The sequence below is a fragment of the Notolepis coatsorum genome (genome assembly GCF_963971535.1).
Source record: "Notolepis coatsorum genome assembly, chromosome: 13".
In the NCBI taxonomy this organism is placed as follows: Eukaryota; Metazoa; Chordata; class Actinopteri; order Aulopiformes; family Paralepididae; genus Notolepis; species Notolepis coatsorum.
The window spans coordinates 76353353-76373213 of NC_140177.1; the positions used below are offsets into that span (position 1 = coordinate 76353353).

Consider the following 19861-nt stretch of genomic DNA (forward strand, 5'->3'; position numbering starts at 1 on the left):
TAGACAAAAACAGAGATGGTAACTAGTAGACAGAAAACAGAGATGGTAACTAGTAGACAGAAAACAGAGATGGTAACCAGTAGACATAAAACAGAGATGGTAACCAGTAGTCAGAAAACAGAGATGGTAACCTAACCAGTAGTCAGAAAACAGAGATGGTAACTAGTAGTCAGAAAACAGAGATGGTAACCAGTCCTGTGTCTCGTCTTGTTCCAGGGTCCTCTCCTCTATGCGTACTATGGCCAGGCCAATGACTTCAGACTGCTGCAGGACAAGAGCATCAACCTGCAAGGCAAGGTCATCCTAGTCAGAGCAGGCAAAATCAGCTTCGCTCAGAAGGTGGGTAACTTACACCAGATTATTTTTGTCATGATGAACAGCGACAAAAAGATGAGATTCCATTAAAAACCCAATGATGTTTGTCGCAAACCTCTTGACTTTTGAGCAGCGGTAATAGGATTTGGTACCATTCAAAGAATGCTTTCCCACCTGGGTAACACTCAAATTAACACCCACCACCTGTCGCACAGAACAGTGAACATTAACGTCCAAAAACACTGTTGGTGAAAAATGAGGATGATGCCGTTTACATCATTGAAGATATGCTTTTACGTATTTTTCCATGTCTCATAGTAGAAACTGAATGAATCAGGGCAGATTGCATACACTTGTACAAATGTTTTTGTTACTTTGTATAAAAACTAACATAGGTTGAAGAAAATATGACCTTCATGAGGAAGGCACCAAATTACATCAGGTGTTCTCTTCTTTCATCCCTTTCTGTCCTTCAATGAGAGCTATGCCCAATTTAAGACAGTCCACAAATATTTGTGAAAACAAACAACTTGTGATGTCATCAAGTATAAAGTCTGAAGCTGCTCCATAGACAATGTATATATATATAGATTGTCTAGATACACTATATACACTATAGATGGACACTGAGAGCACCCAGGGGAATGTTCTGATTTCATACTGTACATGTTCTGTTTCAGAAGTGAGACCACCACTACTATAGAATAAAGCTCATTTGGGTATAAAAACTCAAACCAAACATTCTATGGGTCCACAAAATCAGTCTCCTATTCATTGTCTATGGATCAGCTCCGGATGCCAGATACTTGATGACATCACAAGTTTGCGTCTTACTTCTCTGGTTTCTGACTTTATGAGAGTAGCTGTGTGGTGGAAATAACATATTGGAATTCATAATTTGGATGATGTTCCTCCTTTATGTGTTTCCCTCTTTCATCCTGCACTGGTAGGTGGCTAATGCTGCCAAATTGAACGCATCTGCTGTGTTGATCTACCCAGACCCTGCAGACTACTCCATAGGAGACGACACACAGCTCTTTGGACATGTGAGTTTGGTTGTCATTGTGATTTATTGTGGCTTAAGATTAGAGCCTGAACGATACTGGATTTCTTTACCTGATGCCAATACTTGGGAGTAAAACAATTTCAATATCGATATATTAGCCGATATTCACACACCTTTTTAGCAAGGACATGTCTCATTGTCTTAACTGAGAGCAAAAAAAAGAGAATTTGTGTAATTCTCATTTACATTACATTTACATTTACATTTAGTCATTTAGCTGACGCTTTTATCCAAAGCGTCAGGAGAGCAGTAATAGAGGCAAAACGGCGTTACAGGGATAAAGTTGAACTTCAGTTTGAACAGGCTGACTCTAGAGGCATGTGGCAGGGCCTCAGAACAATGACAGACTACAAAGGAACCCCCCTCAAACTGAACAGTGACATCTCCTTAGCAAATGATCTCAATTCCTTCTATGCGAGGTTTGAGGCTGTGAATAACAACACCAGCCTACAAACCACGGCAATGGGGGGGGGGGGGGGGGTCTGCTGATGGAGACTCAGTGTTCAGGGTAACAGAGCATGAGGTGAGACGGATCTTTAAAAAAGTGAATATCAGGAAGGCAGCAGGACCGGACGGCATCCCCGGCCGCGTCCTAAAAGTCTGTGCCGACCAACTGGCCCCGGTATTCACTGACATCTTCAACCTGTCCTTGGAACAGGCTGTCATCCCCACCTGTCTGAAGAAGTCCACCATCATCCCTGTACCCAAAAAATCTACGCCCGCTTGCCTCAACGACTACCGCCCTGTAGCCCTCACCTCCATAGCCATGAAGTGCTTTGAGAAGCTAGTGAAGGGCTACATCTGTTCCTCCCTCCCCATCAACCTGGACCCTCTGCAATTTGCATATCGCCCCAACAGGTCCACGGAGGACACCATAGCCCATGTGCTGCACACAGCAGCATCACATCTGGACAAGAGGCAGGGGAACTATGTGAGAATGCTGTTCATCGACTACAGCTCAGCATTCAATACCATAGTCCCCTCCAAACTCATAGCCAAGCTCAGGGACCTGGGCTTGAACTATGACCTGTGCCAGTGGGTCTTGGACTTCCTGACGGGCAGACCCCAGGTGGTAAGAGCCGGCAACTGCACCTCCTCATCCATCACGCTCAACATAGGGGCCCCCCAGGGCTGTGTTCTGAGCCCCCTCCTCTACTCCCTGTACACACATGACTGCGTAGCACAGCGGAACAACAACACCATCATCAAATTTGAGTAGTGGTGGGCCTGATCTCTGCCAACGACGAAAGGGCCTACCTGGAAGAGGTAGAGAACCTGTCACAGTGGTGTCAGGAGAACTGCCTCTCCCTGAACGTCAGCAAAACAAAAGAGATGATTGTGGACTTCAGGAGGTCGGGGGTCAAGGACTACAGCCCCCTCAGCATCGACGGGGCACCGGTTGAGAGAGTGAACAGTTTCAAGTACCTCGGAGCCCACATATCCGAGGACTTGACATGGACCACACACATTGACAGTGTTGTGAAGAAGGCACGACAACGCCTCTACTTCCTCAGGCGCCTAAGGAAGTTCCAAGTCAGTCAGAAGATCCTTAGGAACTTCTACTCATGTACAATAGAGAGCATCCTGACCGGCAACATCACCTCCTGGTTTGGGAATAGCACTGCACAAGACCGTAGCAGACTACAAAGAGTGACACGTTCAGCCAAACGCACAATTGGAGGGGGGCTTCCCACCCTCCAGAACATTTACAACAAGCGGTGCAAGGGGAAGGCTAAGAGAATTATTAAAGACTCGAGCCACCCGAACAACTGCCTCTTTGAACTGCTGCGGTCAGGCAAGCGATACCGGAGTCTTAAGGCGAGCACAGAAAGACTCAGAAGAAGCTTCTATCCCCAGGCCATCAGGCTGCTAAACGAACAATAATCGCTAAACGAACAATAATCACTATGCAACAACCATCAAATGCACACAGCACACACACCCACACGCACACACTCACTCAAACAAACAACACACTGCAGCACCCACTCTCCACACTTTAGATCACACAAACACACTTACACTTTATATTTATTGATAAAGGATTTGCACTACAACTCGTACACCTACTGTGAATTGTACCTAAATTGCACCTCGCCCCATTTCTCCATTTATGCCTTGCACTATATAGTATTGTATATTAGTACACTGCACAGTATTGTATATTGTATGGTAACTACGTCTATTCTGCATCGAACATTGTACATATGTCTAAACTGAACACTGTGACCTCTTTTTTTTACTTCTAATTTTACTATGTTTTTATTTCATACTTATCTTGTCTTGCACAGTCTCTGGAGCGCAACAGTAAGAAGCATTTTGTACAAAAGTATTCTGTACTTCTGTATGACAACTATTAAAGAAACTTGAACTTGAAACTTACAAGTTCTGTACGACAGGTCATCAGGAAGGGTACAACTCTATCAGCTGAGTAACAATATTCATCAAAGTGTTGCGTGTTACAGTGTAGGTTAGTTTATTGCATGACAGTAAGGTTAGTTAGGGTTAGATTTAATTTTTTTTTTTTATTATTTCAGATAATGGTTGAAGAAGTTCGTCTTTTTTTATTTTATTTTTTGATTATCTTTTTCCCCCTCCTTCTTTTTCCGATTTTTCTCCCATCCCACTGTTAGTCGTTATGCCAATTCCCAACCCCCTTCCTGGTTGTTGCGCACTTTCACCTACTGTTGGTCCGAGAGGCCGGAGACTGTCGCATGCTTTCCTCCGACGCATGTGCAGCCAGCCGGCAGCCAGCCTGGCCGCGCAGATTCTCACTGGGAGAGTGTAACGTGTGGGAGGCCGCACTACCTCTCACCAGATCCTACCTTCGCTGAGCAGGCCCGACCGAACTGTAGGGGTCACTGTCCACAATGCCCAGGACTAGTGATGCACGATATATCGGCCGCCGATATAATATCGGCCGATATGGCCGTTTTTTTACACAACGGTATCGGTCCGATATCAAGATAGGGCCGATATTCAATATATATATTTTTTTTTAATAAATGTTTTGGCCTTAAATAGTTCTAAATATCTGTAATTTCTGAAAATAAGTTACAAACGTTTTTAAAAAATGCGTTTTGGAAAATAGCTCTTTATTTGATTATCATAAAAAAGTGTTTTCTATATAGAGATATCGACATCGGTAAATATCGGTATCGGCCAGAACAGCAATATTAATATCGGTTATCGGTATCGGCCACAATTTTCACATCGGTGCATCACTACCCAGGACCCACCCACGGCTCCCCTCCCCCTAACTCAGCCAAATGAGTTAGTATAGCGATCAGCCCGAGCCAAGGCAATGCTGACTCCGGGAGTCGAGACCGCAGCCTCTTGCATTGGTGACGAGCACAATCTCCGCTACGCCACCTGACCGCCAAGAAGTGCGTCTTTAGTTGACGGCGAAAGATTGGACGGGATTCGGATGGGGTGGGTAGTTCATTCCACCATTGTGGGGCAAGGACTGAGAATAGGCGGCTTCTCTTTGATGACCCTCCCGGAGCTTGGATAGGAGTAGGTCTGAGGCGGCCAGAAGATTCAGAGCGTAGGGGTCTTGAGGGTGTGTAGTTAGAGACCATTGACTGGAGGTAGGCGGGAGCGGTTCCCTTTGCCGCACGGTATGCTAGGTCGAGGGCCTTGAAGCGGATACGTGCAGCAATGGGGAGCCAGTGCAGGTCCCTAAGAAGTGGGGTGACATGGGCCGACTTCGGTAGGTTTGAGATCAGGCGGGCCGCTGCGTTTTGAATGAGTTGAAGTGGCTTGGTGGCAGTGGCCGGGAGGCCAGCGAGCAGTGCGTTGCAGTAGTCGAGGCAGGAGATGACTGTTAATTGGACGAGGAGTTAGGTGGCTTCTTTTGTCAGGAAGGGGCGGATCCTTCTGACGTTGCTCAGGAGGAATCTGCAGGTTCTGGTTGTCGCTGCGATGTGAGCAGAGAAGTTCAACTGGTCGTCGAGGACAACACCAAGGTTCTTGGCGGTCGGGGACGCGGTCACAGCTGCATTCTCGACTGTGATGGAGAGGTCAGTCAGGGGGGAGGATTTGGCCGGCAGGTGGAGCAATTCTGTTTTGCTTAGGTTCAGTTTGAGGTGGTTGGTCGTCATCCAGGCGGAGATGTCGGACAGACAGGCCGAGATCCGCTCAGAGACGTGGATATCTGAGGGAGGGAAGGAGAGGAAGAGTTGAGTATCGTCGGCATAACAATGGTAGGAGAAGCCATGAGACGTGATAATGTTACCCAGTGATTTAGTGTAGAGGGAGAAGAGAAGGGGTCCTAGGACCGAGCCCTGGGGGACACCCGTCTGCAGGGGGCGGGTGACCGACAGAGTCCCTCTCCATGACACTTGGTAGGAGCGGTTGTTGAGGTATGATGTCAGCCATGTCAAACAGGTGTGACCGGTGTAGTATGGTGTACTCTCTGACGGCGTTGTGTTAAGGACGACAGACATGGATGACTGTTGACGGACTTTATTTCCCTCCTGTTAGGTTACAATGCAACACAATGCACCAGCATTAGGAATAGTCATCTGCACTGCAGCACGTGAGTCCACGGACCTCCAGGTGGAACTGGCTCATAAGAATGACACATTTTAACATACAATTACATTGGAAAAATATACACAATTGAATACAAAACGGACACATGGGAGCTACTGTACACACATACCTGTTAGGTTACAATGCAACACAATGCACCAGCATTAGGAATAGTCATCTGCACTGCAGCACGTGAGCTATGGTTGAGAAAAGACGTGACTGCATTAACTACATGTTAACAGCAGCGCACGTGTGTGCAAACTTCCTACATGCTATTAAAGTGCATTTTACCCAGTCAAACCTCCCACAAAACAACTGCACAGGTACATATTAACAACAGTAGTTACATTACAAACTCGTTTCACAGTTTTAGGAATGTAACATACAATATTTAACAACTTTTAGACCGAAGTCTTTCACTGAACATAAGGAGTAGTACTTACTCCACGGACCTCCAGGTGGAACTAACTCACCACCGGAAAGCAGGCAAGATGCGTGTCCCGGAGGACCGGAAATGTACGTGTGTCGATTTCAAAATAAAAGCCTTAACTCCCAAAAGTGCAATAAAACAAAACGAAAGGAATGAAATCAACTTAAATCAATAAAATAAAACGTTTAGGAGTATTAGTGGAATGTATTAAAGTGTATTTTGTGATGGGGTGTAATTATCTATACAAGGCAACAAGGCACTTGTTACATTCACCCCACAGAATTACACCTACATCGAATAAAATAAAACTGTGCCTACCTCGTGTCACACTAGTCACAAGCTTACTATGAGAACCACACACTGCGGAACAATCCAACGATACCTGTCACCTAATAAAAGGCCAGGAGGGCACCAGGAGTGGCCAACTCCCACCATACCTCCAGGGATAACGACGGTGCCTTATACACCATCCAGCTACACTTGACCATACCATGACGAGGGCACATACACATAAATAAAACTGTTACTCCTCATCACCACAAAGGACACTGTATCAGGCCGTAAGTGCTATACACAACACCGTAGCTGACCTCACACATGTCTGATAGAGGCTTGTGGCTCGAAGCCCATCATACTCTCAAGTTGGACCATTGTCTCTATCAGCCGAAAGACTGGCTTGATGACCCTACCGAACCTGGACGTGTAGTGTTCAGTGGTCTGTGGACCCTGGCTCTGACCAGGCACACTGACACTCATTAGCTCAGGAGTACGCCCTGGTTGTGTGGACACAACACTGTCATCATGCTGGACTACAGCAGGGGGGGAACTCGGTGGAGCAAGCAACAGTGGGGGACTGGCGGCACTTGCCACTGGAAGCTCACTCAGAGCAGGGGACATCCCCTGGGGGGAATACGGACGTAGCCCGTCATCCTCACTCTCCACTGAAGACTGCTCTTGCACCCATGATGCGGTGCGATCCCCATCTCCCATGGAAGGCTCTGCTGCCACACTGTCCACGTCTGAGGCGCTAGCTTCAGGCATGACTGAGAGGGAGGCTTCCTCTTGCACCCATGATGCGGTGCGACCCCCATCAGGTCCATCTCCCATGGAAGGCTCTGCCGCCACACCGTCCGCGTCTGAGGCACTAGCTTCAGGCATGACTGAGAGGGAGGCTTCACCAGGCGCACAGGTGTCGCTGTCCGCGGCTAGACCCTCATCATCAAATGACCCGTCCAAGGGGAGGAAGTTGACCTGAAGCAGGAGGTTTCTGTGGACTGTCTTCTCCCGCCCAGTCCGGTCTCTGATCCGATATATGTGGCACTGTGGTCTGGAAGCGATGACGGTGTAGACGTCCGGCTCCCATTTGTCCGCCAGCTTCCGCTTCCCTCTGGCGCCCTTGTTCGCCACCAGGACCCGATCACCCACCGAGAGGGGCAAGCCCTTCATCTTTTTGTTGTACTGGTCAGCCTGATGCCCCTGTTCCACTGAGGTGTGCCTCTGGGCCAACAGCATAGCAGACTGGAGATCGGCCGCCAGGGACTTCACATAGGCATCATAGTCACAGACCACCTCGTCCTGGAGCACATTCTTAAACAGCAGATCAACTGGCAGACGCGGGACCCTCCCGAACATCAGGTAAAAGGGGGCAAAGCCAGTCGTCTCATGCTGTGTACAATTGTAGGCGAAGGTCAGGCTCTGGACCATCTGGGGCCATCTGTGCTTAGACTCCGACGGCAGGGAGCGCAGCATTCCACCCAGGGTCCGATTGAATCTCTCAGTGCCACCATTCCCCATAGGGTGATACGGAGTGGTCCGGGACTGCGTGACCCCTGCTAACTCCAGCAGCTCCGCCATCAACTCACTCTGGAAGTTCGCTCCTTGGTCCGAATGCAGGCGCTGTGGGAAGCCATACACACAGAAATAGTTGTCCCACAGCTTTTTAGCAACCTTCTTCGCGGTTTGGTCTTTGCAGGGGAAGGCGTGGGCCAGCTTCGTAAAGTGGTCAGTTATGACCAGAACATCCACAGACTTGTTGTTATTATCTTCAGCTGACCAGAAGTCGATGCACACCAGCTCCAGTGGTGCAGAGGTTATTATGCTCTCCAGAGGGGCTCTGGCCGCCGGCTCTGGAGTCTTGCTGAGTACGCATCTGGGACAGTTCCTCACATGGCCCCGCACATCCTTCTCCATGTCATACCAGTAGAAACGCTGACGTACGAGAGACAGCGTTCTAGGTTGACCTTGGTGACCAGCCAAGTCATGCACTCCAGACAGCGCCTCCGACTTCAAGGACTCAGGCAGAACATACTGGAACCTCTTGTGCCTGGTCATGTGGTCCTTCGTAACCCTGTACAATATGCCGTTCTGTATAGCGAGCCTCTCCCACTGCTTCAGCATCCTCAAGGCGGGCTGATCTTCATAGCAGCGCTCGCGTCTGGAGGGTCTGCGGCCCCTTTCAACGTAAAAGATGACTCTGGAGACGGTGGCGTCTTTTCGCTGGCGGGCCTGCAGATCGGCCAACGACAAGGAGGAGACTGCGTCGTGGTCGGCAGTGACAACAGTGGACAGGTGACCCGCCATAGATACTGCCCTGTGTCTTGGCGCAGAGTCCCAGTCTTCCTGGGAGGAAAGCACCGTGGAGGTCTCATCCGCCGACATGGACACATCAGCAACCGCACATCCAGAAGGGGTCACTAGAGCTTGGGGCTGGCATGTCAGACGGAAGATATCCTGCACCCCCCTGTTCTCCACATCACACACCTGCTCCAGAAGAGCGGAGTAAGGCTCGGTCAAGAGACGCCGGCTGAGCGGCCTCACGAAGGGATCTCTGCTCAGCGCATCGGCCACTGTATTCAGCCTCCCAGGCACATGCTTGATGTCGAAGCAGTAAGGGGCCAGCTTGGACACCCAGCGCTGCTCGCATGCGTCAAGTTTAGGCTTGGTCATGATGTACGTGAGTGGATTATTATCAGTCCACACAGTGAACTTGTGACCCTTGAGCCAGTGACTGAATTTGTCACACACTGACCATTTGAGGGCCAGGAACTCCAGTCTGTGGGCAGGATAGTTCGCTTGACTGCGGCTGAGCGACTTGCTCGCAAAGGCGATTGGTCTGGCCTTCTCCTCCCCGACAGGGACTTGAGAGAGCACTGCTCCAATACCGTCCAACGACGCGTCAGTGGAGAGGATGAACGGCCTCTCAAAGTCCGGGTGAGCCAGCACTACACATTCGACGAGCGCCCTCTTGAGCTCCTCAAACGCCGTCTCACAGGCGGGAGTCCAGTCCTCAGGAGTCAGCTTCCGGAACGTACCGGCTCTCGTACGACCAGCACTGGTCTTCCCTTTTCTCTTCTGGCCAGCTGTCAAGGCAAAGAGGGGCTTGGCTATACTGGAGCAGCCATGTATGAAATTTTGGTAATACAACACCATGCCGAGGAAGGATCTCACTCTCTTCGGAGCGGGAGTGCGGCCATCCGACTCCATCAGATCCTCTCTCTGGAAGCCAGAGATGACGGAGACCTTCTCTTGGTCGACAGAGACTCCACTGGCATCGACCACATGACCCAGGAACCTGACCGACCTCTGTAAGAAGTTGCATTTCTTCTGTGCGAGCTTGAGGTTGTTCACTCTGAGTCTGCAGAAGACCACCTCCAATCGCTTCAACGCCTCCTCCTCAGACGGCGCAAACACCAGCAGGTCGTCCAAGTAGCACAAGAGGCTGGAGTAGTTGAGGTCGCCAAAGATGCCGAGCATCATACGCATGAAAGATGCCGGACTGTTGCACAGGCCTTGCGGGAGTCTGTTGTACTCGTACAAGCCCAGTGGTGTTGTGAAGGCAGTGTACCGCCGGTCAGACACATGGAGAGGGACGTTGTAGAACCCTGAGGTCAGATCCATGGTGCTAAAGAAAGCGTTCCCACCAAGGGCAGCAAGGCAGTCGGACTGATGGGGCAACGGGTGAGCATCTTTGACGGTCTTTGCGTTGAGCCAGCGGAAATCCGTACAGATCCTGAGGTCTCCATTCTTCTTCCACACCATGACCAGAGGTGAGGCATACTCGCTCATCGACTTGGAGATTATCCCCTTCACCTCCATCTCAGTCAACACCTCTCTCAGTTTGTGATAGTCAGCTGGGGGGACACGCCTAAAGGGCAGGCGGAACGGACGGTCGTCCGAGAGGTGGATACGGTGCACAAAGTCTTTGACCTTTCCACAGTCCAGCTTGTCCTTGGAGAAGACATCTTGATACGTCACCAGTAGGTCAGCTAGCCTCTTCTTCCCATCAGGAGACACCTCACATGACTTGATGTTCACGTCCTCCAGTCCACAGTCGGCCAACATCTGCTCAGCATCTAACGAGGAGCCAGGAGAGGCGGAGGAGCTGGAGACACCAGACTGCTGCTGACACAGGCCCTGAGTGATGGACAGATCTTCAACAGCAAGACAAGGTGAGACATCAGCCAGTTTGGCATTACGACGGAGCGTGATGGGGCTCTGTGTCGGGTTCAAGACCTTCATGGGGACCCAGCGGTCGCCCCACATGGGAGTCACCACTCTCCCCACTATGATGTTGCGAGGGGCCGACCTCGCTGAGGTGGGCTCCACAATGACTGTACTCCCAGGAGACACATGTGCACTGGCTGGTAGCTTCCCCCACACTAGATACTCCTGCTGAGGGAGGAGGGTAACCGCCTGGCATAGCTTCACTGTGCCTATCACCCCGGGCGGGTCTGGGCCCGACCAGCGGGAGGTGCAGCTTAAGAGCTCAAGGAACTTCTCACACTCAGGGTCTCTGTTTCTGCAGGACACAAGCTCCCAGTACTTTTCAGTCGACTTCAGCCTTTGGAGAACGGACTTGATTACATTAGTGCCAATTATAAACTCGTCTCTCTGACCTGGCACAACCAACGTAGGAACCACAAATTTTGACCCACAAACTTCAATCTCCAAATCATAGACACACTTTGGTCGAGTAGTCAAGCCACCACAACCAACCAGCACCACATTCACAGGTGCCGGCTGGACACGAGGGAGAACACCAGCGGTTTGTAACTTTTGTTCACCCTCCTCACTGAGCGTGCATGACATACTACCAGAATCCAACATCCCCCTCAATGTGTACTTGTCACTGACTAACACTGGAGCATAAAACAGTTCACTAGCTCCGTTCACTCTCTGTGACCCAACAAAGATGGCTGTTTCGTTTTCTGGAAGTAATCTGCAGCTGTTTACATAGATGGCTTCTAAGTCTGGTTCTCTCTCGAGGGTTTCATTCACTTTGCCCATACTATCCCTCTCATTGCATGGGCTGGCTAGTTTAAAGGGGCAGCATTGACAGGATGGGTCTGAGCGGGTCTGTTGGAGGGAGATGCTGATGGCTGGGAGATGCCAGGGCATGAGTCCTCATAGTGACCAGGGCGGAAACAGCGGTGGCACAGCCGATAGAGCATACAGTGTTGATAAGTGTTATGCCTGCTGTCTTGACACACTTCGCATGGGTCGTGCTGGTTGTGCGGGTAACTCTGCTGATTCGGTCTGGCCTGGTTGCGCGAATAACCCTGCTGACTTGGTCTGGCCTGGTTGCGCGAGTAACTCTGCTGACTCGGTCTGGCCTGGTTGCGTGAGTGGTACGTCTGCCCATTACTTGGCTGGATGTGGGAGCGAGACGGCTGACCAGGCTGAGCCTGTACTGCTGGGGCCAGCGAGGCCGAACACAGTGAGAGCACACGGTCTAACAAGTCAACCACCTGATGAAGGCCAGGGTCTACAGAGGGGGGACACGCCGGGGCAGGAGTCATTAAGATGGGTGTAGGAGGGCTGAGGGCCTGCGCTGCGGCTAAGACCCTGTGGGGCTCACCAAGCTGTTCATGAGAAGAGCCAAAGGAGGGAGGCTGCTGTGACTGCACAACAACAGAAGACTGCTGGGCCCCACCATACAGGACAGGAGGGGATGGGCCACCAGCCATGGGGCTCTGACTGCATGCCGAGATGTTAATCTGCTGTGCCCGTGAACTGGATCTCCTTTGGTCTCTCTGGTAACCATCTAGACGCTCCTGGACCTCAGCTGCAGTCCACTGCTCCACAGGCTTCAGCTGGAAGGACATAGCTAGACTGGGATCTGGGCAGTGCGTGATCAACATCATCACGACCTCGGCGCTCGCATCATCAACACACCGACCCCGGCGACGTAGACACTCATCTGCAACATCGATTGCTTTATTCAGCCGGACCCAGTAATCCATCACTCCCTCACTAGGCCTGGGAACCATGGCATAGAAGTCGGCCATGGGCATACTGGAGTATGTCAGCTCGCTGAAGTTACGCTTTAAAATGTCAAACACAGCTGCAGGGGTCATATTGGCAGACAACTCAGGCCGGCTACGCAGTGACACCTTCACTATGTCTCTAGCTTTACCAGTCAACCTGCCCATCACTAGATCACACAATTCTCTGTCGGTTTTACAACTCGCTCTAGACAGATACACTAGCATCATGTCTTCCCACTCATGTATGGAGACTGGCTCAGTGCGATCACCTCTGAAGAACGGAGGTGGTTTAGTCTCCGCCTGCACTATCACTTTCATCCTTGACATGTCTGCACACCCAGAAAAACATTGTGGTTGGGGTGCGGGGACCTTGGGCTCAGGGACGGGGACCTGGGGGTCAGGGACGGGGACCTGGGGCTGATAACTGGTCTGGTGCATGGCATGCAGAGTAGATGCAATTTGTTCTCCTATCTGTATGGCAAGGTCTGTGACGAGGCTGCCTAAATCCTCTGACCTAGCGAGTTGCGGGGCTGCATCATGCGTGATTGGAGTAGATGTGGCCACTGGCCCCACTGCTTCAAACACTGACTGGCGAACTGTAGACTGACTCAGTTCCACAGGTCTTCCCCTCCCACACATAAGAGCTGACTGACCCCTGCCATATACAGGCATCATACCCACCATCTCCAGATCTGGTGGTCCTGCTTCAGACATGTTCAAGAATTAAAAATAAAAATGCTTTAGAGGGCTATAAACAAAAGAAAGGTATGTGTGAATGTGTTAAATGGCCGCTTGTTACTGCTCAGACTTTAAACACTAGACTACACACGAATACATGTAGGCTACTGTATGGCTATCCATTCACAATTTACCAGAACAGATGGGGGGGAAAAAATTATAATAATATATATATATATCTCATTACCAGCCAACCATATAAACAAATTAGTTCCTAATTATATTTACAGTGGGCATGTGTTAGATAGCAACACTTGTTACTGCTCAAACTTTGAACATTAGACCATAGGCTATCTATTCACAATACATAACGGATGAAAGAAAAAGAAAAAAAATACAATGGTCTTGTACAACTAGTGTCGTCTCCAATTACTGTATCATTACAATAATATTTACAATTACAATCAATAGCATATTATTATCAAACAAAAACAACCAATATCACATATGCGCTTATCCTATGCGCACACGTTAACGTTCGACGTTGTACTCAGCACAGCCAGTTGAATGAAGAAGCGGCGTGCAGACAGCGTCCCCGGTGGACAGGCGAGCGTTGTCCGTTGTCCGAGGTCAAACGGCACCACGTGTGACCGGTGTAGTATGGTGTACTCTCTGACGGCGTTGTGTTAAGGACGACAGACATGGATGACTGTTGACGGACTTTATTTCCCTCCTGTTAGGTTACAATGCAACACAATGCACCAGCATTAGGAATAGTCATCTGCACTGCAGCACGTGAGTCCACGGACCTCCAGGTGGAACTGGCTCATAAGAATGACACATTTTAACATACAATTACATTGGAAAAATATACACAATTGAATACAAAACGGACACATGGGAGCTACTGTACACACATACCTGTTAGGTTACAATGCAACACAATGCACCAGCATTAGGAATAGTCATCTGCACTGCAGCACGTGAGCTATGGTTGAGAAAAGACGTGACTGCATTAACTACATGTTAACAGCAGCGCACGTGTGTGCAAACTTCCTACATGCTATTAAAGTGCATTTTACCCAGTCAAACCTCCCACAAAACAACTGCACAGGTACATATTAACAACAGTAGTTACATTACAAACTCGTTTCACAGTTTTAGGAATGTAACATACAATATTTAACAACTTTTAGACCGAAGTCTTTCACTGAACATAAGGAGTAGTACTTACTCCACGGACCTCCAGGTGGAACTAACTCACCACCGGAAAGCAGGCAAGATGCGTGTCCCGGAGGACCGGAAATGTACGTGTGTCGATTTCAAAATAAAAGCCTTAACTCCCAAAAGTGCAATAAAACAAAACGAAAGGAATGAAATCAACTTAAATCAATAAAATAAAACGTTTAGGAGTATTAGTGGAATGTATTAAAGTGTATTTTGTGATGGGGTGTAATTATCTATACAAGGCAACAAGGCACTTGTTACACAGGCACCTTTCCAGACAGAATGAAAATAGCAAAGGTTATTCCTCTATTTAAATCTGGGGACAAACACAGCTTTACCAACTACAGACCAGTGTCTTTGCTTTCACAATTTTCCAAGATTCTTGAAAAAGTGTTTTGCTCATAAATTAGATAGTTTTATTGAAAAGAATAACCTGCTGAGTGAGAGTCAGTATGGATTCAGGGCAAATCGATCAACAGCCTTAGCCTTAATGAATATATATGAAGAAAAGGGCGGCTAGGTGGTGTAGTGGGCAAGGCACTCGCCACCAGTGTGGAGACGCTAGGATTCGCGTGTTCGAATCCAGCTCTCCACATTGTTTTCAGTTTAGCTGGTCGTCCGCAGTAATACACATTGGCCGTATTACGGGGAGGGAAACTGAAGGGTGGGGATCGGGCGTTGTGAACAAGCGACTCCTACAAGTCGGTTGGTGCGCCTGCGCAGTAGAATCAGGAAGTGTCGGGGGCAGCGTGAGCCTCCCACGCGTTACTCCTCGACACTGAGAGATCGAGCTGCGCAGGTGAAAAGATGCGACTGCTGTTACCTCAAGTACCGGAGGGGACTTGTGCTATGTATGACTTAGTCCACATTGCAGCCGGCTTGTGGGAGGCAAGAAACAGCGTTCGTGACAGGGGAGGGTTGAATTGGATGATACGAAATTGGGATGGGAGAAAAATATAGAAAAATGGGAGAAAAAGTGGATAAAAAAAAATGAATATATATGAAGAAATAACCACAGCAGTAGATGAGAGGAATTACACAATAGGGGTGTTTATTGACTTAAAAAAAGCATTTGATACGATAGATCATCACATTTTAATTTCTAAATTACAAACATACGGTGTGAGAGGGGTGGCGATGAACTGGTTAAGTAGCTATCTTGAAAATAGACAACAATATGTACAACTCTCTGGTTACACATCTGAATGTATGAATATTGAATGTGGTGTCCCTCAAGGTTCGGTCCTGGGGCCCAAACTTTTTATTTGATATATTAATGATATATGTGAAGTGTCAAACATATTGCAATTTGTTTTATTTGCTGACGATACACATTTCTTCAGTTCAGGAAAATACCTTAAAAAATTAGCAGATGACATTGTAAATGAAATGTGTAAACTTAAGATATGGTTTGATAACAATAAGCTATCCCTAAATTTGGAAAAAACGAAATTTATGATATTTACTAATCGAAAGAAGGACAATGTGGCATTATGTATTGACGGAGTTAATATTGAAAGAGTATCTGAGTTAAAGTTTTTGGGTGTTATGTTGGATGAGAAATTGACATGGAAGCCACATATAATGTACATAAAAAATAAGGTAGCCAAGAGTGTTTTTGTTTTGAACAAGGCAAAGAATGTGCTTGACTATAATTCTATGCGAATATTATATTGTTCACTCATCCTACCATATTTGAGTTACTGTGTGGAAGTGTGGGGTAACACGTATGAAGCAACATAAAGCCATTATTTATATTACAGAAGAGAGCAGTAAGAATAGTTCACAATGTAGATTCAAGAGAACATACCAACGAATTATTTATTAAATCCAGACTATTGAAACTTAAAGAGTTAGCTGAAATACAGACTTTATTAGTTTTGTTTAGAGCAAAATGCAGAGTATTACCAGCAAATATACAGAGGTTGTTCGTTCCCTGTCCAGATGACAGCAGAAGGAAATTAAATTTTAAACACCAATTTGCACGAACAACCTTAAAACAAAGGTGCACCTCAGTTATAGGTATCAAACTATGGAACTCTTTGCAGAACGATGAAAAGAGTTCCACTAATATATTTCACTTCAAAAGGTTGTGCAGGGAAAAGATACATAGACAGTATAGCACAGTTTAGTATAATATTGCAGTTTAGCGTGTCAGGATGACGTAGCATAGAGTTGTAGTGTAGGCCAGTATGAGTATAGTAATATAGTATATAGCAGCGTAACATAGAATAATAATATATTAAAATATTGTATAATACTGTACCAATATGGTGTAGAATAAATAGTATGATTTAGTTATATTATAATAAAATAGAAATTAGATAGTATATAGAAGTATAATACATTATATAAGTGTGTGTGTGTGTGTGTGGGGGGGGTGTGTGTGTGTAAATGAATGAACCTAAATATGTAGTTTGACTGATAGATAGATAAAATGGGTTTATTTATGTTGATTTAATTTGGTTGTGTTGATGTTTAAATGGGTATATTCTGTTTGGTTTTACACAATATGTCTATCGGTGTGTTGTGTGTGTGTAGGGGCAGGTATATATAAGATTTCTTCTTCTTCCTGTTCCTTTCGGCCATGGTATTTTTGGTGAATTATATGAATATGTACTGTTGGACTGTGGTAATTCCATGTACGAATAAATAAATGATGATGATGATGATGATGATACTTCCTCTCAGCCGCTCTCAGGACCTGTCTTTGTTCTCTCACTGCATCCGTCAGCCATGGACTGGGTGGGGAACGGCGGGCAGGTTTCTCAACAAGGGGACAGAGCATTTATTTCATTATTTCTAAAAGGCTGACTTCAATATTTTATTATTTCAGTATTACTTTGTATAATATTGCAACAGTGTCCTGGGTTCCTCTACAGTGGAGGTCCGCCAACATTTCCCTGCCCTATAGCAACTCAAGAGGGACACAGTACCTTGCATAGTATCTAGCTTAAAAATGAGGCTAATCAAATGGCAGGATATGGTCGGGATATCATGTAACATAAATTCTGATAATAGGGCTGAGTCCAAACGTTCGAACGTTCGGACCTTCGTTTGTTACGTTGGCATTCGAATTCTAAATCAACATTTTAATTTTTAATTTTAAATAAAATAAATAAAGTTTAATTTTTTTTATTTTTTTATATATATATCTTTTATATGTTTATTCATTCTGTTTAAACCAATGGGTTTTTTCTTCACAGTTGCAGATAAAGATTAGGCTACACTAATATTATAGTATTAAAAAAAACTGATGAGTTATATTCATTAAAAAAAGTTGATTTAAGGTGCAGCTGGGTAGTGTAGCGGACTAAGCGCCTGCCTACCACCGCAGAGAGACTGGTATCGAATCCAGCCGTCAGCGGTACCTCCGGCTTGGTAGGTCGTCCATACTAACCAATTGGCAGTGTTAGCGGGTGGGAAGCCGGCGGGGTGTGTATCCTGGTCGTTGTAAAGAGCGACTCCTACAGGTTGGTCGGGGTGCCTGCTCAGCGAGGGAGGGAACTGGGGGAAGTAGTGTGAGCCTCCCATGCGTCACGCTCCCCCAGTGAGAGTCCTCGCTGTCAGGTGAAAAGAAGCGGCTGGCTGACTCCACATGTATCAGAGGGGACATGTGATAGTATCTATCAACCCTCCCTAGACCGGCAAGTGGGGGGCAAATGCGCGCAACGACCAGGAAGGGGAGGGGGGAATTGGCATAACGACTAAATTGGGATGGGAGAAAAATACAAAAAAAGGAGGATAAAAATAAAAATAAGTTGATTTAATTAAAAAAAAATTAATCAGATTAATCACTTTATTCAAATTGAGGATTTTGTTTGAGGATATTTATAAAAAAAATATATATATACGTTATTTAGACTTATTTATATATATATCTTTTTAATATATATTTTTTTAAATTAAAAACGAATGTTCGAACGTTGAAAAACCCTGACGAAGTTCGAATCCCAAAAACAGGCTTCGCGGACAGCCTTAGCTGATAACGATATAATATTGGTGATAAGCCAATATCAGCTGATGACTACTATATCGGTCAGGCTCTACTGAAGATGCCTTTACATAATGGATACCAGTGTTTGCATGGGATTTGCATATGGAGCTTTGTTCCGTCAGTGTATTGCAGATGAAGTCTCAGCGTGTGTACTGTAGAGTAGACGCTTGTTTGTTAAAGGAACACGCCAACATTTTGGGAAATTAGCTTATCGTCTTATAGATAGATACCAGTTTCCTCTCTGTGCGTTCAGTAGAAAGCTATCTGGCTGCACGTTAGCCTAGCTTAGCACAATGAATGGAAACGGACAGTGCCGGTTAGCCTTCGGGAGAGGTGTTAGTTGGACAATGCCTAGGCTAACCGGCACTGTCCGCTTCCATTCATTGTGCTAAGCTAGGCTAACATGCAGCCAGATAGCTTTCTACTGAACGCACAGAGAGGAAACTGTGTTCTGAGCCCCCTGCTGTACTCACTATACACACACGACTGTGTGGCCAAGTTCAGCTCCAACTCCATAGTGAAGTTCGCAGACGACACAGTGGTGGTGGGGCTGATCTCGGACAACGACGAGAAGACCTACCGGGAGGAGGTTGAGGTACTGGACCGCTGGTGCCAGGACAACAGCCTGCTCCTGAACATTGGTAAAATAAGGAGCTGATCGTGGATTATAGGAGAGGACAGCAGGAGACACACACACCACTGATGATAAACGGGGCCACCGTGGACAGGGTGAGCAGCTTTAAGTACCTGGGGGTCCACATCTCAGAGGATCTGACATGGTCAACACACATAGACACAGTAGTAAAGAAAGCGAAGCAGCGCCTCTACCACCTGAGACAGTTAAGGAAGTTCAGAGTATCGGGGAAGATATTCCAGTCCTTCTACTCCGGAGCTGTAGAGAGCATCTTGACTGGAAACATCACTGCCTGGTATGGAAACAGCACGGCACAGGACAAGAAGGCCCTACAGAGAGTGGTGCGCTCTGCCGAGCGTACCACGGGTATTGCACTACCTCCCCTGCAGGTTCTATACAACAAGAGGTGCAAATCCAGAGCCTGCAGAATAATGAAAGACCCTCACCACCCCAATAACAGCCTGTTCCAGCTGCTGAGGTCAGGCAGATGCCTGCGAACACCAGCTACTAGGACAGAGAGGCTTCGGCTCAGCTTCTTCCCCCAGGCCATCAGAGCCTTGAACAATGAACACTGAGGGTCACAGAACACTGAACCCTACACACACAAGCACACATTAGCACACACACGACACACACGCTGTGCACGCTCGCACACTAGCAGCCACTTTAACATGAGAAAGCACTCACTCATGCTGCACACGCCCACACTTAT

At 47.3% G+C, this 19861-nt stretch overlaps 1 protein-coding gene across 1 annotated transcript in view; it reads left to right on the forward strand.

Moving 5' to 3' along the window:
• Positions 1-19861, forward strand: part of LOC311239684 (transferrin receptor protein 1-like) — an 87073-nt gene that overhangs the window by 41960 nt on the left and 25252 nt on the right. Inside the window, exons 6-7 of the mRNA XM_084328086.1 lie at positions 217-339; positions 1266-1361. Coding sequence (XP_084184212.1) covers positions 217-339; positions 1266-1361 — 219 coding nt within the window. The remainder of the gene's footprint in view (positions 1-216; positions 340-1265; positions 1362-19861) is intronic.